General features: G+C 42.0%; 2 protein-coding genes across 4 annotated transcripts; one reads left to right on the forward strand and one right to left on the reverse strand.

The window, feature by feature from the left end:
- Window positions 1-57: 57 nt before the first annotated feature.
- Window positions 58-12,140, forward strand: kcnk4a (potassium channel, subfamily K, member 4a). Of its 3 annotated transcripts, none has more exons than XM_051420885.1 (8): window positions 58-738; window positions 3,023-3,173; window positions 4,509-4,828; window positions 6,110-6,227; window positions 6,931-7,100; window positions 8,412-8,598; window positions 9,158-9,291; window positions 9,395-12,140. In XM_051420885.1, exons 3-8 carry the CDS (start codon window positions 4,640-4,642, stop codon window positions 10,523-10,525), a joined length of 1,929 nt encoding a protein of 642 aa, XP_051276845.1. In that variant the 5' UTR covers window positions 58-738; window positions 3,023-3,173; window positions 4,509-4,639; the 3' UTR covers window positions 10,526-12,140. The 3 variants fall into 3 exon arrangements, with proteins under 3 accessions (XP_051276845.1, XP_051276847.1, XP_051276846.1); XM_051420887.1 differs by having other exon boundaries at window positions 6,931-7,091; XM_051420886.1 differs by lacking the exon at window positions 58-738 and adding an exon at window positions 1,719-2,681.
- A 5,425-nt stretch (window positions 12,141-17,565) lies between these two features.
- Window positions 17,566-26,849, reverse strand: tgfb5 (transforming growth factor, beta 5). Its single transcript, XM_051420888.1, has 7 exons — window positions 23,863-26,849; window positions 22,818-22,981; window positions 21,861-21,993; window positions 21,650-21,760; window positions 19,788-19,968; window positions 19,222-19,375; window positions 17,566-18,028 (listed from the first exon to the last, which is right to left on the reverse strand). Exons 1-7 carry the CDS (start codon window positions 24,221-24,223, stop codon window positions 17,870-17,872), a joined length of 1,263 nt encoding a protein of 420 aa, XP_051276848.1. The 5' UTR covers window positions 24,224-26,849; the 3' UTR covers window positions 17,566-17,869.
- Between the last annotated feature and the right edge of the window lie 144 nt (window positions 26,850-26,993).

Raw genomic sequence — 26,993 nt, forward strand, 5'->3', positions numbered from 1 at the left:
CTGAGAAGTTTGGCTGCGTACTTTTTTGTTTCATGTCGTGATGTTAGGTATGTTTGGTCCGTTGTCAGCTTTATGCCGAGAAGTTTTTTTTGCCGTACAATTAAGTCTAAATGAGTGCCATGGTCCAATGAAGAGAGCCTCAAAGTGTTTAAGTGGAATATCTTGGTTTAATCACATAAGTATTTCCGCAATTATCAAAGTCCTCTCCCTTTGCCTCTTGGTCATGAACACATTGTTGAGAAGGTGCTGAACGCTTTAAAGGACTCAATTGAAGAGTTAGACTTTCCAACTGTCTGTTTTATTTCATGATGGAAGTCCTCCTCAAGTGCAAGAAAAATTGTGTGGAACATAACTCTGACTTTGAAGAAACAAGTGTCTCTTTTTACTTCCCAAAAAGACAGAGGTTGGAGAGGCGAGGATTTAGAGAGCGAAGGCCCCCCCACATCCAGCTCAGGAAACTCCGGGCCCTCTGCTCTTCCTCTGCAGTGACGGCACTTAATCACGCTCGCAGCGCCGTAATGCTCCTCCTCCTCCGATCTGCTCTCCTCTGTCAGAGTGATGTAGGGTCACGAGAATGGGGAAACACCTTCCAAGGAGAAAACACACATGCACACATGCACTTTCACAACACACACACACACAAACACACACAGGGCTCCTCGCTGAGTGCTGAATGGTGAGAGAACGGCACATGCTGCAAGAGACGAACTTGGATAGCAACATTTCTCCAAACTGAAGGTAAGACATGTAAAATTAATTTCTATATTGAGAGTTATGAGATCAGTGGTTTTGAGACGACACAGATTCTGTTGTTTATTTTCACATTATAAGCAAAAATGTCTCTGTCATGCTTGCTGCTCAGTTTCAGATTCAGTTTGAATGTGTGGCTCTTTGGCCTTTCCTCCAAAATTCCTTTTCCTTTTTCTTTTTAATTGTAGGGTACCAAGTATAGTAGCAGACTGTCACGCTGATTTAAAAAGATGATCAGTCCCCTGCTCTGACATTCCTGCATTCCTGCAACATTCAATATACAGTCTCTCAACCCTGACACTACCGAAAACACAGTAATTTAAATGCAAAATTTAGAACGTTACTTAGCTTGAAACTATATTTTAAGATTTATGCATCTGTGTTTCTGCAAGCACAGCTGCCTCATTTGATAAGCTTTTCAATCTTTTTTTTGGTTTTGTCGCCTCAGAGCAAAATGTCAGCAAATATGTCTCTTTCTGTTCTTCACTGAAGTCCAAAACAGTCCTATCATTATTTTTGAGGATAATTATTTCCCAGAGCATGAAACCAGAGTTGTAACATGTGATCTCCTTCTGACGTTAGCGTTGGCTAAATTAAAAAGAGGAAAATACTTTGGGGGGTAATTACATCTAAAGGAGCTTTATTTTCTCCCAGCACTGTAAATTCTTCAGCAGATACTACATCCTCATGCGCAGACGGTCATGTCTATCCCTGGAGGTTTGTCAGTACAGATAAAGGGGATGGTACAAAACTTCTGTTTCTCCGGCTGTGGCCAACAGTCACGTTCACAGAGAGGCCTCTTTATGTTTGCTGGAATACAGTAGAAACAATACAGCTGCTAAAAACCCAGCAGTGTGTGTGAATACAATAGAAATACCAAAATCAACCTTTTGTTTTCTTTTCTTCTGATATTATTTAAACTCAATATGTAGAAAAGTATTGTAGTGGTAACCTTTTCCTGTCATAAACTAACTTACACGTTAGATGGAAGTGACAAGATACAGAAAATAAATAAAAAAATATATGAAAAATGACTATTATTAAACCAAATAAGGACATAGTTCATGTTTTATATGTTGTATGTATATTCTTTTTGTTTGCTAAAAAGTAAAGTCGATTATAAGCGTATATGTTCACTAGAGGATTCACGTTTCCACGCCACACTTGTGTCCGCTGCATACTGGATCACGATTGGCTCCAAAGTAGTTGTGATGTCACAAATAATGCCAGTACATATGTATGTGTGTTAAACTGAGATTTAAGGCTCCTTGTGTCAAACTCCGCTCATACATGATTCTGCACAGTGAAGCTCAAACATCTCACTGAACTCACAATAAGCAAACACATTTTTGAGTGGAGGGGTTGGTACCTCCAGGACCCCAAACTTTGAAGGTTAAACTAGCGACTAATCAAGTTGAGAGGCATGTTTGCTGCTGTTTTAGCTGTATCTTTGTTTCTGTAGTTAATCTTAGTTTGGTTAGATTTATCTTATACACCTGCCTTAAATGTAAACCTAAGAATAGCTCATGTACGTCTTCTTCCAGCCTCATGCTTCTTTTCAAACAGCTCTCAGTGTGATTAATTTCCACACCTGCCCCACTGTTTAACTTAAGATTAGATCACTGCCCGTCAGCCACAGTCCTGCTCTTTCTAAGCCCCCCGCACTCAATATCTTAGCAAAATATCAAAATATGCCAGTGTGGGTTTAGACAGTGATAACTAATAATGTCTGTCAGTGCTGTAGCCAGGGGCAGAGAATGAGACTGTCCTCACAAACCAAAGCCAACAGTCCATTAGCGCAGAATGCTAACAGTCAGCCAGACTCTGGGAAATCTCAGAACATTGTCAAGGTCCGTGTGGAGACGACCAGGGCCGGCTGACCCAGAGCAAGAAGCACCTTAATCCCAGTCGTGTGTGGGTGTGTCTCAAAGGTAAACACAGTTCAAAGAAAACATTAGAAGCCAAATGAAGATAAGCTATAAACATGTTTTCGATTAATGTCAAGATGTATGTTTGGAGTTTTGGCAGAGTCTAATCGTTTGTGAGACCGCTGGCAGGGTGGCCTGGTGTGTGTCAGTCGCTCCCTGGTTATTATGACAAAGTCTCTAGAATGTGAACACTTATTTAATGCCACTCGTAACCTGCTAAAACAGAGCGGGAAACGGGGAAATGTGCCAACTTAAAGCTGCTACATCTACATTTACACTTTACATACCTGTGTTTGCCTGTTTCTGTATTTCGTGATGCTTTAAAGTCTTCAAATTTCTTGAAGGATAAAGAAATGGACCCACAATCCTTCACTCCTCCTGAACACTGAAGACACCGGAGAACCAGAGAGAACAGGGATACAGAGGAGAGATTTCTTCATCACCCGATTTGTGGAGCTTTAACATGGGATGAGCTCCTGACAACGGTGACTTAAGGTTCTATCTTTATTCTATCTTTATCCATCATACAAGAGGTCATTAAAGATATTATAAAATAAACCACTTAAAGCATTTGGAAGTGAATAACAGTTCCTTTCAGTGTTACAATATTGCTCCATTAGTCTGTGATCACATTGTATGTACACACTGTGCTTTATTTCCAGTTATTTGTTAGACTGTCTTGAAATGCTTGTCTTCCCTGAACTGGGTTAACTTTGGTGGTTTCTGATAAGGTTTGTTGTTGGAGTGATTCCTGACACACTCCAAGTTAAACAGGCTTCAGCTTTAGTAGCGTCACACACTACGTCAGGCTGACACTGAGGAAACAAAAGGCTGTATGTGGAGGGACAGATCTGTTTACCTGATGACTCAGTGGCACTGACTTTCTGTGTAAATATATTGCATGTATATAGAACTTTTTATCCAAAGTGCTCTACAATTCACCTCCTCACACACTCAAACCACGTTGGCAGCGAGCTACAGTGTAAGGTGCTGGCCCAGCCATCAGGAGCAATCTGTGGTTCAGTGCCCAAACACACTGCCTTAGCTAGGGATCAAACAGCTGATTTTGAGATTAGTGGACAACCCGCTGTACCTGCTGAGCCAAAGCCACCCTGTGTGGTTTAGTGAAGTGCTGATCTAAACTCATCCTCACCTCAACTGTATCTTAATGGTTTTCTCTACACACACTGAAGTTTACTCACTTTCTGAGGAGCCGATACATAACGCTCTTTGTGGCTGTTGACCACTAAAACTAAACTAAGAAACTGTTGTACAGCCAAGTACAACACCATGAATGCCCTTTTGTCCCCAATCTCTTAAAGCCCCAGGTAGACAAAACCCACAGTCCTACTTCCGTGAAAAAATGCATTCAAAAGACAATTCTGTACTGTAACTTTGGAAAGTCCCAGTTGAGTTGAAAGGTCAGGCTACTGAAGCCTCAAGTCCTCTATTTCTTTTATTGAAGTCTCATTAGGAAGGGCAAAAAGCCACCGATAAGTCTTTCAGTGTACATATAACTATCCTTTTAAGGTTGAAGCACTCAATCTAATTCATGGTATATACAGCTGGTTAGTATAAACATTTTATGAGCTGTGTCTTTACTGTACTGTCACTGCAGCGATCAGATTACTGTAGTGAGGTGAAAGAATGACATCACTAAATATAAAATAATAAGCGTACTTACGCCAGCTCTTAACTTCTCACTTTTCCTGTCAGGGACCGTCTCTTTGGTTTGACGCACTGATGTATAAATATAAGTTGTTAATGTCTGTCAGCCTTCCAAGAACACTTGTGTTGCTTGTTTACACGTTTCCGTGCTCACACATGCAGTGCCTCTGGAAAGGAACTTCCTGTTTATGGCCAGCTGTGCCCTGTGTATCCTGACCGAGAGCCCAACCAGATCCTGGCCTCTGAGCTCTGAACCCTAACCCTGGAGGGGCAGGGGGGTCGACAGGGAGAAAATGCGGTGCACCACCCTCTTGGCCCTGCTGACCGGAGTCATGCTGTACCTGGTGATGGGAGCGCTTGTTTTCCGCACCCTGGAGGCCCCTGATGAGAATTCGGCGTACAAAGACCTGCTTGCTACCAAGCACACGTTCCTCGATAATAAGTCCTGTGTCACCGAGCTGGAGTTCCACAAGCTTGTGAAGGTACCATTGGACACATCAAGCAATCCGCCATTACACAAACATTGACTGTGAGGATGTGGCTACAACTTTACAACAGTTTTAACACAGTTTTTGCTCTTTCTGATTTAAACTTGATGGGGGTACAACACGTCCATTTTAAGGGTTATTACATAAACAAACATTGTGGGTTTTTGTTGTTTTTTGGTGTATGTACTGAGTAGAGTTTAAAGTGCTATAACTCCAGTAAATCTGTAGAATATACAGCAGGTTTAAAGCACAACCTGGAACGTAACATTTTGGATCACCTGACATTAATCATCTCTGGAGCAGAGGTTTTCTATCTGTGATGCCCCCTGGGGAGGCGGGGAAGTGTTTAAGGGGAGGTGTTGAGGGAGAGACGTGAGGCAAAAATACTGTGTGAGGTGAATTGTGCAACTCAAGTAAAAAACTATACTTCACAGACCCAATCTATGGCAACATTTAAATTCCCTGAAAACATAATGGGAACTGTAGCTCTAAAACTAAAGCATGATTATCTGACAAATAGAACTAAGACAGAAATAATAGTGACAAATCCACATTTAGTGTTACATAAAAGTTCTTTAGACAGTACTGAGGCTCGCCTTCCCATACTCCTCAAACACTGACACTCTCCGTTATATACAGATATTTGCAGTGTAAACTCCAGCTGTGGGGTCAGGGTTTGGGGGGATTGCAGTTCTCTCAGTATGCCAAATATTGTTGGCTACGTTAGATACACTGCAATTAAAACAGCTTGATGTACCAGTGAGTTAATACATTTCATTGACATTGCACCAAGTATAGCAGAGGGGTGTTTCATAAAGCAAGATGTTAAACCAGGATTATTTTAGTGAGTCAGGTTTATTTTCAGGAAATTCTGTTTCATAAAGGGGATTTAAATAAGTCTGACATAAGTTACCATGGAAACCTATCCCTCCAGACTAATCTGCTCCTGGCCAGGCTAGTCTTCAGGCTTCAGCTTCACCTCGGGCTGAACCAGTGTTACAATCAATCTGCCAGACTGAAACACACAGTTCCTCCCCGAAGGTCTTTTGCAAGGTTCACGGCCACCATAGTTTCTCCATGAAAAGGAGGTGAAGTGGCAATCTGCGACTACAACACTAGATAAATACCAGACACTGGTTTCTTTTTATGAAATCATATACCACCATATTTTATTTTCTTGTTGTAAAATAAATAACCTGCCTTGCATCCTATTGTTTACCGATTTGTGTTGAAGGTTTAATTCACAGTTAAATAAATTACATCCCTTCCCTTCAGGGAGTGGCGTCTGCGGTGGAAGCAGGCCTGGATGTGCGCAGCCTTCCTGCCAACTTCACCAGCCGCTGGGACCTTGCCTCCGCCTTCTTCTTCTGTGGCACCATCATTACCACCATAGGTAGGTGGAGACTCACCTTCAGGCTGCACTGTGAAGATCTTACGTCAATAAAAGCCCTCTTAAGTGAAGACGTCTGTTGGAAAGATTATATGCCCAATGTGGAAATGATTAATAGGAGAACAAACGTAATAATTTCAGCATCTTCTCAACCTCAACTCTAATCTGTGAAAACATTTTACTTGTTTGACTGTTGAGTGCAGGAGACTCTTGATCCATAGCAATACTAATTGATTTCACTGAAGAGCAAACGTGAAAACCAGAAAATCTTTTTTAAATATATTCTGGTCTCACATGAATGTCCAATACATCAGATCTATAACTTCTTTGTTTTGTTTGAAGGACAATTTCATTAAGTCATATGTATATAAATATGTAGCTTATTATTATTATTATTATTATTATGAATGTAGAACCATTTATTTTTACATTCCTCTTTATTTCTCTTTTTCGTCTTTAATACTAGTCACCTAAAGTCGAATGTAATAAACCTTATGTTGGTCCAGTAGACGTGTCGGATATGGGTCTTTGGTCTATTGTAAATGGAAGTTGCTGATACAGAAAATGTTCATATAATCTGACCTGTATATTGTATAAAAAGACCTTAAAATTAAAATAACCTCAGATGGAGTTTCTTTAAACTTCAATATATATTAATTTCTATACAGCTGAAGGTTCTTGTGTTCTTTTATTTATTTGGTAACAGGTTTTGGGAACCTGTCTCCTCGTACGTGGTATGGCCAGTTGTTCTGTGTGTGCTATGCCCTGATGGGAATCCCCATGTTTGGCATACTGCTTGCTGGAGTGGGTGACCACATGGGCACAGTGCTGCGGAGAGCTGTGGCCAAGATTGAGACCCTCTTCCTGGTGAGAATGGTCTGTCCTGCCCAGGAACCAATCTTCTGTTGGATTTACGAGGCCCAGACCTCTTTTCTTTACTGTTGTCTTAGCAGAGAATATTTGGGTTCTGTGTGATTTTCTGGTTAAGAACTTAGCTAGAACCTTCTGCCTTGGTGTGAGTCACCATTATGCATATTCCTGTAGTTATTAAAGAAGGGATTGTCATTGTCAGTTTGTCCAGTCGGTTTTAAAGCAGTGGTTCCCAACCTGGGGGTTGGGACCCCCACTAGGGGTCGCCAAATCTTCACAGGGGGGCACAAAGCAGTCTTGATTTCAAGGTGTGTAAGAAAAAAAAAATACACTGTAGGTCTATATCTTGTTTCTGTGAAGAAAACTAAATAAAATTGTTATGTTCAAAGTTTAGATTATTATTTAAGATGTAAAGTTTGGAGACCTGAATACAAACATTTTTCTAATGTAGAATCAGGCTATTTAGCAAAGAGCTAATAGAACAATGAGAAACACGGGATCTGTCGGAAAAGAAGCCTGTTAGGTCTGTATGATTTGTTAAAAATAAAAAATACACCGACAGAGAGACGGTTCCTAAAAATATCAGCAAAACTCATGTCTGATCAATATTCACAGGAAATAATCTAGTAGCCATGTAGTCAGGGGTCATCTGTTTACTCATAATAGAAAAGGGTCCCTTAAGGAAAAAGGTTGGGAACCACTGGCTTACAGGAAGGAATAATGCAGCAATGCTAAATTAAGTAACTAGAAGAACACGCTGCCTCCACATAAGTCACAAAAAGGAAACTGTCTCTGCCAGTGATAATTTATTTCAAACCTATATTACACTGAAGGTCTGCTGATAATGCAGGACTGTTAGCAGCACTGTCTGCAGACATCAGATCCTGAGAGGTGACACATACTGTGCAGCTGCGGCTTTGGGCACATACATACATACATACATACATACATACATACATACATACATACATACATACATACATACATACATACATAAGATTTGCTCAAGGGTACCATGGCAGGGGGGAGCTGAGGAAGAGGACATATTGGACTTATTAAATTCTGTGGTCTGGAATTGTTCCTGTAAGTAGTCCGTCAGGGATCTCCAAACCTGGAAACAAAGATAGCTTAACAAACTTAAACAGGATATAAAGGAGTATAAAATTGTTTTATTAAATCCAGTTTAATGTGTAACTATTGTTTAAGTCTTAAGTATTTATTATTATTCATTCTGCCGTTGTATTTGTGGTTTGTCTCTCTCTCTCTCTCTCTCTCTCTCTCTCTCTCTCTCTCTCTCTCTCTCTCTCTCTCTCTCAGAAACGTAAGGTCAGGCCGACTACTGTGCGCGTGATCTCAGCGGTTCTCTCCATCCTGATTGGTTGTCTTATTTTCCTCGCCGTGCCGACAGTCGTGTTTCAGAAAGTGGAGGACTGGTCGTTTCTGGAGTCGCTTTACTTTGTAGTCATCACTCTCACTACTGTTGGCTTTGGAGACTATGTACCAGGTACTGACCCACACAAACAACCTCATGTCTTATTTTAAACAGTATAGACAAGAAACACAGTCACAGGATTGTTACCAAGGTAGGAAACAAGAAAAAATAAATCAGTTAATTTGTTTAGACTTTTGTGGTATCTTTAAATAACTCACAATGAGCTTTAAAGCAGTATTCATTTACAAACAAAGCTCATGTGTTGTGTGCTGCGTTGCTCAGTGCAGGGTTCTTGGGGCAGGCTGTGGGCACAAATCCAGCTTATTGTCAATATAAATAATATTTTATTTTATCGATAATAAAAAATGATCATTGGAAGCTGTTTTTTTTTGATAATTTGAGCAAAAAAAGGTGAGCTACTGGTCTGGTGAATTGTCCTTCATCCAGGTCACCTACTGTATGTGAAAGCCTCGTCTGTAACTTCTCCCTTGCTGAGGTTTCTCCTCCGTACCTGCTGCAGGACTGTTCTGTATCAAGACCCCTGTCCTCTGTTAGGGGCTACACAAAGTAGTATACTGTATCTCTTTGTGTCCCATTGAATCCCTCTTAAGACCACTTTCTCTGTGTCCAGGTGGCGGTCGTGAGGGCATGTTCTTCAAGCCTCTGGTGTTGTTGTGGATCGTGTTTGGTCTCGCTTACTTTGCCTCCATCCTCACCATGATCGGCAACTGGCTGAGGGTGCTGTCTAAGAGGACCCGTGCTGAGGTGAGAGATTTGGTAACAGACAGCCAGGGATTTACCCCAAGAGAGGATCTCATTTAGAGGCTCATCCTTTCTCTTCCTCTGCTTATGTTTCTCTGTCCCTCAGATGGAGGAGTTGAGGGCCCATGCTACAGACTGGACCCAGAACATCCAGAACATGTCCATGGACTTCCGCATCCCGAACCCTCTGGAGTTCAACGACCCCTTCCTCCTGCAGCGCCGGCGCTGGAAACGCAGCGAGCGTCGTCGCATCCGCCGGGGAGCCCAGGTCACTCTGGGACACTGGGCTCGAGGAGCATCTGAGAATGGACACCTACCGAACCGCTGGGCCGGCCTCTCCAACTCCATGAGCCAGCTGGAGGCCCATTCGTCTCTTGAGAGGGCGGCGGTGGCCAAGTCCATACCACGAGTCGGTGCTGCTGGAGGTGGAACAGGTCCAAGACTGGTGCCCGGATTGAGGGTTGACCCCACTGTGGGCCTGCAGGTGGAGGGCAGGCCATTTCCTCACCTGCTGGCCCGCTCATTCTCCCTCCCTGTGGCCCGCTCCACCTTAGAGCTGGACTCAGCAGGTGCAGCCTTGCAGGGAGGATCTATGTCTGGATCTGAGTCTCCTTTTGATTCCAGATCAGACGTCTCCTCGGTCTCCTCGTCCTTCTTGGCGCTCCACAGGTTCCAGCCCTGTTGTACGGTCAGCAGCATGGAGGAGGGAGGAGCGAGAGCCACAGAAATGAACACAACACAAAAGAAAAACAGGCTGATTCTAGCAGAGAAATATGAATCTGCAGCAAACAATAGCCACAAACACACACCTGCCCCTGTTTTTGTCCCTCACTCCTCTACTCGTCCCCCTTTTATTCCTTCTTCTCGCCAATCAATCGTCCTCCCCTCTCCTCCCCTCAACATGGCGTCCTCGGCCAGCTGCCAGCTGCTGGATTTCTTCGGAGAGAACCTGGCATACATCGACGAGTCCTCAGACACTCTAAGTGACCGCGCCCAGCCAGCAGCAAGCGAGGGGAGGAAGAGACGACCACGAAAACCGAAGAGGAGGAGCATGAGGAAGCAGCTGTCATACAGGTGGAGCCCCACGCAGGTGAGGAGGTCCAACAGTGACATGCGGCCACCTTCGAATCCTCCCACACCACCTCCAGACTCTTCCCTGTCAGACCTGCCCCCATCAGAGAACCAGACAGATTCAGCTCAGCCACAAAGTCAAGATGTGACAGAACATAATAGTTAACAACAGACCTGACGTTCCTACCACTCTGAACATGTTTATGCTTAGCCTCACAAAGTCAGCACACACATTTTACTTTGTTACTTTGTGATCTGTTGATCTGATGTTTAGCTGGTATAATATTTATCTTGTTTGCACTTGAAAAGAAGACAAGTCATCAAAGTTATTACGGGTCTGTACCAATACCCACACTTGCAGTCTCACGCACCAGCAGGTTGTAGGTACCACATCAGAAAAACACAAACACACCATACACTTTTTGCACTCTTTACCTTTTCAAAGCTGAGAGTATGAAATACATATATTAAAAATATAATGACACAGAAATCATCTAGAGTCTATTTTATGTACAGCCTTTTTACAGTACATGCATAACTATATTTAATTTAATATTATTAACTCCTTTCAGCTCCTTAATGTGCGTTTTTGATGTGATTGTACGGCTGAGCTCAGTTGAGCCTTTCTGTGAGCGACTGGATGTCCTTGTTAATCGAGGCAGAGTCAGCTCTGATAAACTTCCACAAGCTTGTGATCTTAACAGACACTTGAGCAATGCGGCAATTATGGGAAAATGCATCACACAACTAGACATTTGGGTACTACACAAGTATGGGTATTGGTTATTTCCTGGCAGTCCATCCAGTAGACCATCAAAAACAGATTTTGAAATAACGAGAGTGATAAAAGGCCCCTTAATCACTCTTCCTTTTAAAGTCGACCACACCTGGTGTAACCAGCTGGTCATAAGTTTCAGTGGTTTAAAGAGGCTGAGTCACATCATTATCCATCATTACACATAATTATCTACTTTGTTAATCTGTCCTTCAGCCGCTGAGCTCAATCAATTCTCAGCACACGTATTTAACTCTGAATCTCAGATTTAAGCGGCTTTGTGAGGCTAACTTTTGGTGACTGACTGATTCAGTGCAGGGCTTCCCACAGTGTTTTATAGCTGAGGTGGGCCACTACGCTCGACTAGAAATATATTTAATACTTTTGTGACATTAAAAGGGAAAAAGAACACATAAGCAAGAGGAGTTAAAAAGTGTGACTTGTTTAGGATGTCATCTAGTCACAAAATTGATCTGGGTGGCAAACCACGATGGCTAAAAAAAAAAAAAAAACTCTCTGGGGAAAACCCAGCAGTGGGTGGAGAACCGGAACCACAACAACAGTACAATAGTATCAAAGCACGACAGGGCCATCATTCACCCTCAGAGCAGTGTCAGTCTGTGTAGTGCCGTCGTCCTGACAATGGAAAACTGAAACTGTCCAGTTGTGTGAGGGATGAAGCAGGTGGCTACTGCTCTTCAATGTCTTAAAGGGTTAAAAAGGGTAAAGGTCAGACCGAGTTGCTGTCCACTGCTTTGTGTTAAAACTTGTGTGCTCCTTACACCCCGATAAGCATCTTTGTATGCCTGCCTTGAATGTAAGTGGTCAGAGGGCTATTAAAGCAACGCTGAGGTTATTATTAAGTTTGTGGTGTTTACCAACTATACTATCAAGTGTCCTTAAGTCACTGTTGGCAAGATTCTGCTTGTGACCACTGTTTGTTAGTGTTTTTATTATTTTTAAAAACTCTGCCCCTTTGCCAAATAAATAACTGCAAGTTATCTTAGCTTGTGTACACACCTTTCAAGTACTATTTGTCCTCGGTTGAACCCTGTTAGATTCCTCATAATGTCTTAAAGTGACACATTAAAGTGATGGTTATCAGACCTTTTTAATACACACAATATTATTTTACATTAACCTGAACAAGGCTGAACCTCTGCGGATGCCTTTGTGATTTATTTTATATATGCAGAGTTTTTGACCATCAATGGAGCAATGTTTGTGGGACGCCGCCAGGAAACACACTAATGTGCCAACAAAGGCGGTGGGAGACAAAGAAGGCAAGCTTGTAAACATGTAAACATTGCAGTTTTTGAACTTTTAAGAAAAAAAACATGTTTGTTAGAACTTGAGGATTGACACATTGTGTTTTGGTGAGTAACAGTGAAAGTAAACAGAAACGTTGTTTACAAGAAAACACCACGGACTCCACACACATTTAAACTGTAGAAAGCCTAGGTACTGATATAAAACCAGACCTGTGTCCCAGTTTCACTACTTATTGAGCTGTTTTTAAGTGTGTTCACAGTGGAAAAGTGGCAGAATGAACTGTTAGTATTCTTACTATAAAACAGTTGATGTTTGAGTGTGCTGTTAATGTACACCTGCCCTAGAAAGTTAAAGTTATGATCGACAGCTCCAAAGAAAGAAACACAGAATCTCTACAAAGATCTTTTGGTTTCTCTTTGTAATGTTTAAAATCAGTTTGATGTATAATTTCCTTAAAGTATACAGTATGGTTAAAAGTCTCCTATTATAACTGCAACAATCATTATTCAGAAATATATTAATATAAATTACATAGAGTATAAAACTGGGACATGTGTTGTTTCCAAGCGTCCGTCCACTGGAGAGCATGAGATGCGTCATGACCTGGATCCTGAACCCTGAGAGTCCTGAATGAACTCAGCTCTTGGTGGATGTGGGATAAACAGTAAGTTCCTGCTTACTCAGAATCAGGAACTATGACTAGATGGCTATGGTGGCATTATGCCCTCCACCATGGCCAAAATAAGTAACTGACTGAATCCACACTCAAATTCAGGCTCCCACATATTTTGTCATTTGTTGACAGAGGGTTGGAAGGAGGAAGATATTCACATGGCACTTTACTGCCGTGCTGACCACGACCCAACAGCCATATCGTCATCTGAGTCTGACTCCTGAACTTTGAGAAGGATGTTTTTCTACATTATTTTTTATATACAATAAAAAAAGAAGGTGGAGAAGATATTTGAATTGTGCCTCTCTGATGACTCAAGTCTTCATCAGTTTCAGACTAAATATGTGGCCTTAAATTCATACACTCGTGTTTCAGACCTCGATATGAAGCGCTGTTTATAACGTGTAACAGGCTCAAATTAACAGTCTGTTGTGGCACATTTATAAGATTCAGAGTGAGATTTGCAAACTTTTAATATCTATTAACTGTTTTAAAGCATCATTAAATGCCTGTCTAATAACTGATTCTATAAAGGCAAGTGAAATATACTTTTAGTTTTCACAGGTAAAAAGAAATTATACTTAGAAAAATTATCTTGAAAAAAAAATGTTCACCTTTTTTCACAAATGAAAAAATAAAAAGAAACTGAGAAAAAACATTCCTTTGCCTTTCAAGGCTTCTGTAGTTACTGAATGCTAATTTGAATAAATTTGCTATCTTCATCTCAGTCTTCAATCTAAACCTTTAATCTAAATGTCATACTCTAAATCTGTGTTAGTTTTTATAATGTGTCATACCATTGGGCCACAAGACACATATCTGTTAAACAGTAAAAATAACACGCATACTAAACCAAATAAAAATGAATCAATCATAATATTACAATACAATCTACATAATTTAAACTAAACTGCACCAAATAGCAGAATAAAGAAAAGAAATGCAGAAAGTTGTCTGATAAAGGTCTAAAGTAATTTAACTTTAATGTTTAATTTGTGAACGGTCAACTCAGTCTTTGTGCTTCACTCTTAAAAATCTATTTTTTTTTTTTTTTTACCAATTCATTTGTATGGTTTCCAGTAAAAACGACAAACAAAATTGTTAACTTTAGATAATCACATCGTCCACACTGACGAGTTCAAACATCAAGTGTTAAATGAATAGATCTAAACTGGTTCTCTTCTTGTAGGAATATACAATGTAAGATTTACATTTACGATAGGATTTTAGATTTAACATTTAAAATAAACATTTATTAATTTACTTTTAAAAACAATGCTTCTTTATTGTTAAGCTAACTGTGTCACACTTTACAAGAGGGGCTGTTACATTATAGAGGTGTTTGATATCACTTCAGGAAGTTCAACTCAATACAGATTGAACTGTTAACTCAATGTAATTCTGTACCAGGAAGAGAAGAGTCAGAAATGTCGCCCTCATCTGTTTAAACAGAGAACAGCGGGCCTCTGTGGGTTTGGCCTCCCAGCTGTTTTGTCCCAACAGGGCCTCAAGTACAGCTCTGGCCTCCAAGTTTGACTGCTCAAAGAATATGGCTTCAATAATGCTGAGGCCACAGATCGGGATCTTCTGTTTACGCCTGTGTCTCATTACCGCTCTGCTGCTTGTATAACTTTTTTATTTTGTGTTTATGGAGTCCTGTTGCCCTGAGAGCTGTATTTTAACTTAACTGCCAGAAATAAATAGGAACAATTTCAGTCTAGTTGTGACGAATAAAGTCTTGTCCAAACCTGTAATGCGGGTTATATTTGATGCAGACCATAAGGTGTAATTGTTTTATGTCATCCTCAAAAACATTTTACAACTGTTATCAAAGGCTCTCTTTCTCTTTCGGTCAGTATGTGTGTGTGTGTGTGTGTGTGTGTGTGTGTGTGTGTGTGTGTGTGTGTGTGTGTGTGTGTGTGTGTGTGTGTGTGTGTGTGTGTGTGTGTGTGTGTGTGTGTGTGTTTGTGTGTAGTGTGTAGTGTGTAGTGTGTAGTGTGTGTGTGTGTGTGTGAGAGGAACCAGAGCCATGAATCATATTTTGCTATAAGGGGGCTACACAAGCCAGATGTATGTATATATGTATGTATGGGTGTGCTATAGATGCCTTCAGGGTCTATGTGTACACTCCCTCTCAAGGTCAAATGCACAGACATGGTTTGTGAAGTGTGTGTGTGTGTGTGTGTGTGTGTGTGTGTGTGTGTGAGAGAGAGAGAGAGGGGGTCGATATCCACAGCAGACTTCCCCTCTCCAAGGACAGTGGGACCCAGTGTGAGACAGAGCAAGGCGCTCTACCGTGGGATAAGTACAGGTTGGATATAGCAAGGGGTAGTTAAGTGGAAAAGACTAACAGATGCTGGGGCTAGTTTACTCAGGGGGGAGGGAGCCTCACCACAGCTCGAGCACTAGCACCCCAACAAACACACACACACACACACACACACACACACACATAGTGAGGCTGCATTCTCACTGTGGCTTAGAAAAAACAATTTTACGGCAATGGCTGGAGAACAGTTTGTATCTCTTTAAGCTATTTTAACAGCTCGGATAAAAACCTCTTCAGTAAAGACAGACAGATTTCCGGCTGCTGAATTCTGAAGGACATTAAAGGTTCAGTTCAACAAAAACATCAAGTACCTGTGGGGGCATCCAGCCATGCAGAGCGTTTTGGGTTTAATGAATAACATTTATAAGATTTCTGCCTCTAACCGAATGTAATGAAGGTTAATTGAATTCTGTCTGTGGTGCACAAAGCATTGAATAATAATCATCAACAGTCCAACTGTTTGGATTAGGTTTGTTTTTGTGAACCGGCCCTTTAAGAAACACATAACTCACCTTAAAAACAGTTGGTTGAGATGAATAGTAAATCCCTAAAGTAGTCCCAGAAATAACGACAGGTGTGTATATACGGGGCGGAGGTCTATAACTGTGATATTATAAGTGAGGCTGAGGCTCATGGGTATTGTAGTATTAAGAGCCGTCCAACGTGCTAAAATGACAGAGTTGAAATAATTGGAACTGGTGGTCTTAACATAATCCTCTATGATCGACCAACATGTTTCTATATTGAGCAATATGGAGGATATTGTTGAAAGAAAAGATGTAAACCTCCCACTCTCATATCAGCCAATCAGAAACAAGTATTTCCTGCTGCTGTAATTCCAGTGAATGCATGAAAACCCCAGTCTCTGTTAATACATCCATGACTGGATGTTGTTGTCAGGCTGGGCTGCTTCCTATTCAACTAAAACTTTATTGTCAACCAGATTTTCAAAACAAACAAACAAACACACACACGCACACACACACACACACACACACACACACACACACACACACACACACACACACACACACACACACACACACAGAGCCCAAAAAATGAAGCAACATCTCACTTTCAGCAGAGTAACCGAGTGAAAATCCCGTCACAATAACCACAATAAAATCACACAAAATTCATTTCTGAGCTATCACGCATGACCTCACCAGCCACACACACACACACAAAACACACCCAGTCGCTCTCTGTTTCTCTCCCTACCACACACACACACACACACACACACACACACACACACACACACACACACACACAAACCACTGGCATACCAGAGAGCCTATATTTAAAATGAGCCCTGGGGATGTTTTTTATTTTCAGCATTTAGACATTCTATCAAAAGTGGTCAGTGTGGATACTTGGGTGAAAAGAGAGACTGTGTGTGTGTGTGTGTGTGTGTGTGTGTGCGTGTGTGTGCGTGTATCAGTGAGACTGATGGTAAAACATAGGTATGACACAATATAATTATAGTCTAGGAATAGCAATGAGTCAACAGGTTTTTTTACAATAAGATAATAAATGCACATTCAGAGTGTGATTACTAAACGTTTGAGCCAGACCCAAATAGTTACAAATTTGCTAAGGCTGCAAAATACCACCTTCCAAACTTGTAGCCGTTCCAAATACAGCCCTATCATCCCACGTCTCATTTTCAAAGCCTCTCTTTTCTGTCTTTCTCCCTCCCTCCCTCTCTCTCTCTCTCTCTCTCCTCCCACCACAAATCCCAGAAACTCTAGCAACAGAGAGAGAGAGACAGAGGAGATGAGGGGAGCATTTAAATCTAGCGTTCCGTGAGTGGTCGGGTCGGTGTCTGGAAATCTTTCACATCCTGTTTACGCCGGGCAGATTTCAGCCCGGGACCGCAGAGAGCTGGCAGGGCCCTCTGCCTGGACACAGCTCCTCTCTCTCTTTTCTATCTGCTCCCTGCCTCCTTCGCCCTAAAGATCACAGTCTGAAAACCTTTTTCCACACCGCCCTCCTTCCTATCAACACCTTCAAACCTAAAGCAAACAAGCACATGTCTCGCTCGCTCCGCTCTGCCCGTGGCCACAGGAATACGACTGAGGTGGGATTGAAATCCTGATAAAAAATAGTCTTTTTTTATGCAAACCAAATGTGGCCAAATCACACAACACCCCGTTTAATATCCAAGTACAGGTTTAATACAGCTACGTTGTCATATTTACACTGTCCTATATGAAATGGAAAGTTCCAGAGAATCAAGAAGAATGAAGTTTTCATGCCTGTAAAGATTGGGAGAAAAATCCTGATATTTGAATCAGGAAGCGTAAAAATAAAACATCTCAAAAGTCTGCTAAAGGTGATCAAACAGCGAAGATTAATGAACGAAGGATCCTTCTGTCCTCTCGTCTTTATTTTCCCCCCGAACAAAGCCAGTTTGTAGTTCTGGTCCTGTTATCATTCACCTCTTCTTCCTCCGAACTCAGCGGCACTTGCAGGACTTGACCACCATGTTGGAGAGTTGCTCAACACGTGGTGTGCGGCCTATGAAGTACATAATGGTGAGGGGCTCCAGGTCCTGAGGAACGCAGCAGGGCGAGGCGGAGGCCTCAGGGTTCAGCTTGTTGTACAGGGGCAGGATCTGACCAGGGAGAAGAAATAAAGTTCTCGGTCAGTTTCTAGATAATTTGATCAAACCTGTTACCTTAGCTTAGCATAATGACTGGAAACAGGGGAAACAGGTAACCTGGATCTGTCCAAAGGCGACAAAAGCACCTTTAAAGCTCATTAATTACCATTTATATCTTGTTTGTTTACTTGAAACCAAAGTATAAACACAATATGTTGTGTTTTTATGGGGGTTATGTGCAGTAACTCTCTGCTGTCTCCCCACCTTGACGACCAGACTTCAGGCTAACTGGTCTCCTCATCAAACTCTTGACAAGAAAGCAAACCAGCTTCAGATTATTTTTAGAGTTAAACTCTTAACAAGTAATAATAAATAATAATTCTGAACTTGCTGCTGTCACTGTGTTTCCTTATTTATACTTTTACATGTAGAACAACAACTGCCCAACTCCATCAAATTAAGGAACAGAGCAAACCAATCGTATAAAGTCACAGTGCTGACAGCAGAACAAATGTGTCATTGCAGCAATCTACAGTGTCAAATAAATACACATCTATAATACAATGAAGGACATGAATGAAGAGGAATGAGAAGGTTTTGTAAGAGTTGTGTGTCTTTGACAAACTAAGAGACAAACAGGCCGAGTTGCGTAAGCCTATATATTCTGTTACAGGCCTCTGCGAGGTGACAGCCCATTTATGATGCTGGGGTTAACCAATTTTAGCTAACTATGTGTTTAGCAGCCACAAACAATGCACTTAAAGCTCATTTAAGAGCAAAAATCACACCGCTTTTTAAAGTTTCTGTACATTGAAGTCAGGTTGGAGGTTGATTTAGACCAGACCAGAGAGTTTTACTGGAGAGGAGTTACTGACAGAAGTAGTTTTTTTGTTTGGACAGCAGCTGTTTATGACAGATCAATCGCAGACGCCTTCTATTTATATATAATTTGGCAGGTTTCTCACGTTGAGAGGTCTGTCAATGTCTCTGTTCAAATTATTAAACCAAAATAAAAACAAGGTCAGAAATCTGAAGATTACAACAAAATACAATTATTATTCTTTGCTTAACTTTACTAGAAAGGGTTAAAAACTTTATAAGTCTGAGTGGATATTTCACAGTTTTGAATACTACAACGGACACATTTACCAATAAAGTATCAATACCCAGCTGATATGTCATCTTCCAGAAATAGCCCAACTCACCATGTTATAGTGGTTGTTGGCACTCCAGATGTACGGACAGTTGCCGGCACAGAAGTTGGCTTTGTAACCTTTGGGCTCATGGATCCATTTCCAGTTGAGGTCACGCCTGAAGTCGATGTAGAGCGAGCGCAGGCAGCAGCCCTGCTCCGAGCCGCTGAGACACAACATACACACAGAAATATTTTAACTCTCATTCTGCTGTTCAAGGTCTGGGGCAAGGTAACAAAGTTGGGTCATGGGAAAATGACAATGGGTCACCATTGAAGAACCAGCCATCACAAGGTAATGACTATGTGAGGCTGTCAGAGTTTTCCCCTGCAGCGTGAGGTAGTCTAAATAAAACACTACACGCCTGTTGGCCTGCAGTCTAAACACAGGGTCAATATTGTTAGTTTTTCCCTCACAATAGTCTGCAAAGTGAGTTGTGGGTCAGGAGGGGAAAAAATGAAATCCACTGCCCACCACAACTAGATTTCAGAATAATAAAAACTACAAATCCTGGAAGAAAGTCAGCGCTGTAAGTCAGTCACATAAACACACACACATGCGGCTGGTTGGTGGCCTACCGGGAGCAGGTTGTGGTGTCTGTGGCGGCCGCCCTCTTCTTGCGGTTCTTCTTTGCTGGGTTGTCCACTCGGTCGCTGGGCAGCACGGTGAGGATGAGGTGTGGCGTCTTGGTGCTGAAATCTGCCTGGCCTTTAACCTGCCCGGGCTTTCTCATCTGACGAAGCCTCTCATCGTCCACACCTACGGACAGTAGAGAGTTAATACAGTGGTTCTCAAGGTGGGGGTCGGGGCGCGCAAACGGGTCGCAGGATAAACCTGAAGGGTCACACAATGATTAAGGAGAAATCTTTGCTTTTTTATTTTGAAATACTGGATCATTTTCCTCCTTTACTCGCTTGTAAAAAGGGAACATTACTCATTAGTGGAGCTGCTCACAGCTCAAGATCTATCAGTCCCTCCAGGAAGTTGCGATGTTGTGATCCCTGTGAATTCTGTGCGACCTTCCAATTGTGTTCAATCGTTGTAGTTTCCTAAACAAAACATCGAGCCATACGTCACCTGGCTGTGAAGATGCAGACATTAAAGTCTCACATTTACCTTCATAATCCTGAGACTTCTTGGTAAGGTTACTTGTTATACTCCAAATTGTAACCAGTTTTAGCCAGCAGCCACAAATTTAAAGCTCATTTAAGGGAAAACATCACACTCGTCTTAAAGTGTCTGTACACTGAAGTCAGGTTGGAGGTCGATATGGACCAGAGTGTTTTACTAGAGCAGAGTTACTTTTTTTTAGATTTGTCTGACTTTTCAGAAGTTTTTGTTTTGACAGGAGCAACTGTTTATAACTGATCAATCACAGATGACTTCTATTTATATAATTTGGTTGTCTCCCTCATGCTGAGAGGTTTGTCACTGTTTCCAGAAAACAGAAAAACAAGGTCATAAATCTGCTTTCTAGTTGTGAAGATGCAGAAATGTGCGACGTAAAAGTCTCACATTAACCCTTTGAATTATACAACAAAAGATCGCAACTATTTTTGCAATACCTAACCATTTTTGGTTGTTGCTGGAATGATATTACATCCATTGACAGTATATATAATTTACAGCATATAGAAAGAAATACATACATGATTCAGTAGCTTCCTAGACCAGGAACGACAGCCTGACTACATCTTACTTCGTGGTTTTTCTGGGTCTTAGCGACTGACAGGAGCCCCAAACAAGCCCCTGCTTGTCTTACATCAGTATCAAAAGTTGAAATTTTTTTCCAAGACGTAAAAACATAAAACTTGGCTCAGCTGAGTGTAAATCCTGAGGAAAGTGCCATAATTTAGGGCCTAAATGAAGCCACACAGACAGTCTCACATTCAGTAGTTTCACAGTGTGGAAGAACAGTGTCTCCATTACTCCCGTAGGATAGTGAGCAAGTGATTCATCAATCATTTTTAGAGGCGCCTTACAGAAGAGTCTCCACTTTATGTTCACATTTTGTGACCTGTGGGATTACCGCTGTGCTGATAAATCTTTCACAAGTGCTTTTAAAGCCCTTCTAAAGACATTTACAGCCAACCTGTTAGAGGTTTGCTCTCTATGATCACCAGGAGAAAACTGAGGGTAATTTTCACATGTAGCCCCCAATACAATTAATGTTACACGCTGACAACCAACATCGACAGTAACCCACTGCAGCTCTCAGGAAAGTCTAAAATCATCGTATTCAGGCTGAATCTAATGTCTCTTTCTCTGAGATCCTCCTCTACATACAACAGGAAATGAAACAGGAGGTTATACTCTGCATTTGTCTGTAAAAGGTATGTTGGTCAAAATATAAATACAGTTACAAGATTTAGTGTCACTGTGGGTTGATCAGTACCAGGACTTGTCTAACATGATGTAAACACAAAAAACTGCAGCAAACCTGCAAAGAGAGCCTCCAGCTCCTCACTCTTGTTGGGAACAATGTTGTTGGTGGAAGGGACGAAGGTGCAGCAGGGACAGTGGACGCCCAGCTTCAGGCCAAGATTATTCTCTGATCGGTGGAAGAGAACACAGAAGGACAAACATTGAGATCGACTGATGAAGACGAAGTTCACAAACACTGTAAATGACTTGCTGCTACTGAGGCTGACCTGGATCTGACACCCACTCCTTAATGGTTTCGGTGACTTCCAAGGAGATCCAGGCTCCCTTCGCTTTGGGTTGAACGGTGCGGGAGTCAATGTAACGCTGAGTGGAGGTGCTCTCCTCATCTGGTTTCAGCAGCTAACACACAGAACCACACAGGACAGTGATGGAGTTCATGTACAGATACAAAGTCTATCAGAAACTGTCAGGATAGTCAGTAAATGTTAGTGAGTTCATCTTCTTTCTTTTCTTTTTGTATTATATTTTTGGGGCTTTTATTGCCTTTTTTCAGTAGTGACAGCTGAAGATAGACAGGAAAGGGAGAGAGAGAGGGAGGACACAAAGCAAAGGGCCACAAATCAGAGTCGAACCCATGGCTGCAGCAGTAACGACCCACATCTTCCTTATTTTTTACATAACACATGAACGGCATAGAGCACTTTTCATCACCAGGCGTGTGAGTTCTACCCCGAGGATGAACATTTTTCTATAAGAGGGTTAAAATGTCTCCTGCAAGCCAAAATCTAAATATACTTTAATTGGTGCAGATTTAGTGTCATAATAAATGAAAAAATTGTAATCCTTGGGGCGCCCTGGTGGAGCTGATGCCACATGTGCCAGGAAAGAGCCCTAATTTGTGTGTTGTCCCCTCTTTCTCTCAGCTGACTCTATCGATTAAAGGCAAGTTAAAAAATAAAAAGGTATTTCTGGGCACATCTTACACATTTGAACGTTATTTTGCAAAGAGAAGAAACAAGTGAATAAGATTTGAATTGATGTTGAACAACTCTTTTATAATAACTGGGACCTGAAGTGACTTTAAAGAATCAACGTTTTGTGTATTTGGATGTAAAAGCTAAAAAAGACAAATCAATGCAGTCGTCTCTCGCTGATATTTCTAACTACAAGTTAGTTTGGTGGTTCTGCTGCAGTCGGAGATGAACTGTCCTGCTGTTGTTTACCTGATAGATCTCCACTCTCTGCTCTGAGGCCCGGGCCTGCGGGTTGGGAGCTCTGAAGATCCTGAACTCAGCCTTGACCAGGGTGCTGTTGGTCAGGTCCACTCCACTGACATCAAAGTGGACGACTCTGTAGTGGGGGTTGGGGGCTGCCGGCTGTACCGCATCTGGATGAACCAACAGAGCGTAAAAAGATGACTAATGATCCAACAACATCTCATGCCGTCTTTGACAATGCTTTATTTATACTTTCGGTTAAAACAGTGCTGTGATGCATTGTCTCGGACATAATTACTGCTGATGAGTGTCTCGAAACTAAATTATAGGTTTGGGCTTAGTGAGTAAATGTGTCTGGTCTTATGTTTAATATATGGGTAATTGTTGCGTTCATGCTGTATGAAACACCACCTCCCAACTAGACAGTTATATAATTATGTACCATGTACTATCCAGCGCCGTTAATCTTAAAATCTCACAAATAAGGTCCCTCAACATCAAGTGTTGTTTCTGTGAGAGCTGCCTGTGACTGACCACAGCTGGAAGTTTGCCTCCACACAGCTGCTCTGAATGCATCTGAGGGCTCAGTGCCTTGCTCAAGGGTTCATCTACAGAAGAGTAACTCCTGATAACTTGACTTTCTCTCCACCTTATTTCCCCAAACTTCTGTTTTAGTAGAGGGAATTCGAAAGGCAATGACAAGTTATTTTTATTATTTATAATTTGTGTTCTAAGGTTGTGGTACATTTTCGGTGGAAATAGTAGTAATAGTAGTTTTTACCACATTTACTGTATCTGACAGCTTGAGGAACTTATTTGTTTTACAGATGAAACATTTATAAAATATAGAGCATTGTCACAGACTGAATAACCCAGATACAAAGTAGTCTGAGTGACTTGGACCAGATAGACTTTAACCACAGGGAATGGACCAGTTCTGTTAGTTAATAGTTCTGTATTTAAAGTGTTTTTTACACTCTGATTATTTTATTGGACACTTTTTATTTCACAAATGAAAATAAAACTCTGTCACACATCCTAGTGGACTCACTTGTGTGTGTGCGGGGGGGCAGCATGTCGATCCTCTGCACCTCTTTGGCGTAATAGTCCTCCTCGCTGCTCTCGCGCTCGCACGCGGACTCGGCCAGACGCGCGCGCTCCTTCAGCAGCTCCCGCGTGCTGTTGTAGAGCAGTATGACCTCCGGGGGCACCGAGCCAGCCGGCGGGTCCTCGTCCTCGTCCGGCGGGCTGCGAATGCGGAGCTTGCTGAGGATCTGCCCGCGGACCGCCTCGATGCGGCGGGACTTCTGCTTGTCCAGGTTGATGGACTGGCACGTGTTGATCCCCTCCACCAGCAACACACCGGAGAACCGGAGCAGCAGCAGGAGCAGCGCGAGGCGGGGGAGCCACATTGTCCGGTGAGGAGACGGAGGGACTGAGATACTCCCTGAGGTCACCGTAGCTACAGCGGAGTCTCTAAACCTCGGGTGAAGAAATATGTGCGTAAAGTGGTTTAAAATGTAAAACCGATGTCTCCAAAACCTTCTCGAGTGATATACAAAAGCCCAAAAGATCCAATATCCAGTTCTAGCAGGCTATTTTGGTCAAAACCACTTTCTGTGGCAAAGAAAATCCACATCTGCTGACTTAAGGTTTATTCTAAGGTGATTTTATAACATTGTTCATACATGCGCCTCCATATTTTAACACCACACACATAAAGACACATTCTCCTTTATTCTCTAGAGTCTCAATTTAACTTATTAAATCTAAAAGCAGCAACTTTTAGGAGAAAAATCAGTACTAGGAAAACTGCTTCTACACGCCGAACTGATGTATCACTACAACCAAACTCCACTGTAAAAAAAACTGAAATTTAGTGAGACTTTAATCCCAGTCTGGTGCGCTCGGGGGCTCCGGTGTTGTCCCGTGCCGGTGAGTGCGCGCTTTCCGCGTGTGAAGATATTTAATTACAGTCTAACCGATAAGTTGAAGTTTTATCCGTCTCCGTTTTCCGTCGTCCATCCTCGTACAATTCAATCGCTTTTTAGGAGAAAAGAGTCATCACTGGAGCTCAGCCCATGTCGCAAATCCTCCAAACAAAAACCTGAGCTGTTCACTTCATCTGGAGCTGCATGGTTCCCGTGCTTTCACCTCCCAAACACCCATCTGTGGAGCGAAAAACTGGCCCATAACCACTTCCACAAAATCTAGTTACAGCTTTAAAAAAAATATACCCAATGAGATCCTCCCATTCCCTGTTATAGGTAAACAGAAAGCAGTCTGCACTGAAACTTAGGGGAAAAAAATTGATTTATGTTGGAAAAACCATGGTGGGCCCGTTAATCCCCCTCACATAAACATCAAAACACGGAAAAACTCAGACGACATAAAAAGACATGACGCAGAAAATATATGAAAGAAGTCCTTGTGCTGTGAATTTATAAAAAAAAAAGAAAGAAGAGAGGAAGCGTTACAGTAAATTACAGATCCTCAGTTTAAATGAGCTCTCAGCCTGATGTCTGCTGGCCTGAAAGCTCTGCTGCAAACACTGAGACCTGCTGCACGATGTGACTCCATTATTGTGCAGATCCTCTGTGAAAGAAGCACAGAGCCTCAGACAGAAAGAGCTGGAGGGAGGGAGGGAGGGAGGGACTGGATGCGAGAGAGAGATGGTGGTGGTGCGGGCTGCCACCAAAGTGAAGGGAGTGTGTGATTATGTAGGCAAGAGCCATCTTCCTCTCACCAGACACACACACACACACACACTTTGCAATTTCTTCCCTCCACAAAAATGCTTGCACCACCCTCTCCCTGCAGGTAAACATCCCCCTGAGCACCATCAGCCTTAAAGGAATAGTTATCAATCTAAAGCTCATTAATCAACAGGTTATATGTTGTTTGTTTAATGCAAACAAAAAAACAAAACAGACAGTACATTGGCTATGAGCTGTTGCCAGGACAACGGTTGAGAGAAGAAGTTACTTGTCCCAGGTTAGGAAGAGTCCGACACATATTTGTCCATAAAACATTTTTTTACACTTTGGTTTTGGTACAAATAAAAACAAATACGGTATAATAATTAATGAGCGTTAGAGGTGATGGTAGGTGGATATTGTTACCTCTTTCTTAGCCAGGCTAGCTGTTTCTCCTCGTTTCCAGTCTCTTTGCTAAGCTAATAGATGAGAGTTGTAAGCATCTGCGCAAGAAAACCAAAAAGCATCATTTCCCAAAATGTCAAACTTAATCTTTAAATATTAAAATTATAAAATGGATGATTGAGAAATAGGTTGATTTCTAAATGCAGCCTTAGTTAGAGTCATTTTCAGCTTTAGCTCCTTTGTGCCCATAGCTTAAGGCTTATCCTAATTTAATTAAATCACTCCAAAGCCCATCCCTTTTTATCTTTATCTTTTCTAGCTTTCAATCTAGGCCCTTTCTTTCCTCTCTGTTCCTCTTCGGTCTCATTGTTAATTACAGCTCAGAACTTGGAGAGGACTGTTAATCTGTCAGGGGTGGCTTTTATTGCTGCTCTGCTGCCATCCCATTATACCGTTATTATAGTTGCGGGTACAGGCCTGTAATTGCTGTAAGTAGAAGGGAAAGGTAGGAGAGACTGAGGCTGCCTCGAGGCTTCTGGTCAGGGCAAACCCCCCTCTTCATCGTCTGTCCTGGCAAGGTTTCTAAAAATGATAACACCGCCTGCGAACAGACAGGCTCCTGTTCCAACTTGACTGCTGCTGCACCAGAAACGAATGGAAAGAAACTTATTTGTCTGTTTGGACCTCAACTTCTTCTTTCAGCAACCCTACAACGATCAGACACAACGTGGGGTATCTCTGCTCACAGCCACCTGCCCAGGTGGGGTCTCTCTCTTGTGTGTGTGTGTGTATGTATATGTGTTGTAATGTGTGGCATGAAAGGAAAAAAAAAAAAAAAGACTTCCTCAAAAACAACTTCTAGCCTGCCTGCTTTTTTTCTGCTTCTTTTCCTCAAAGCCAAATATAGACAAGCCACTGCCACGTCATCTGGCCCTCAGCACTTTCTTAAACCCTGAGAGAGGGCGAGATGGGGTTCAGAGGCTGCCTCTCACTCTTGGAGCCTCTGGGGTTTATATTTTTTTTAGCATGTCTGTAATATAAATGAATTCATATTTTCCACAAAAACCTAAAAACTATTTTG

The sequence above is a fragment of the Dicentrarchus labrax genome, unplaced genomic scaffold, assembly GCF_905237075.1.
Source record: "Dicentrarchus labrax unplaced genomic scaffold, dlabrax2021, whole genome shotgun sequence".
NCBI lineage: Eukaryota > Metazoa > Chordata > Actinopteri > Moronidae > Dicentrarchus > Dicentrarchus labrax.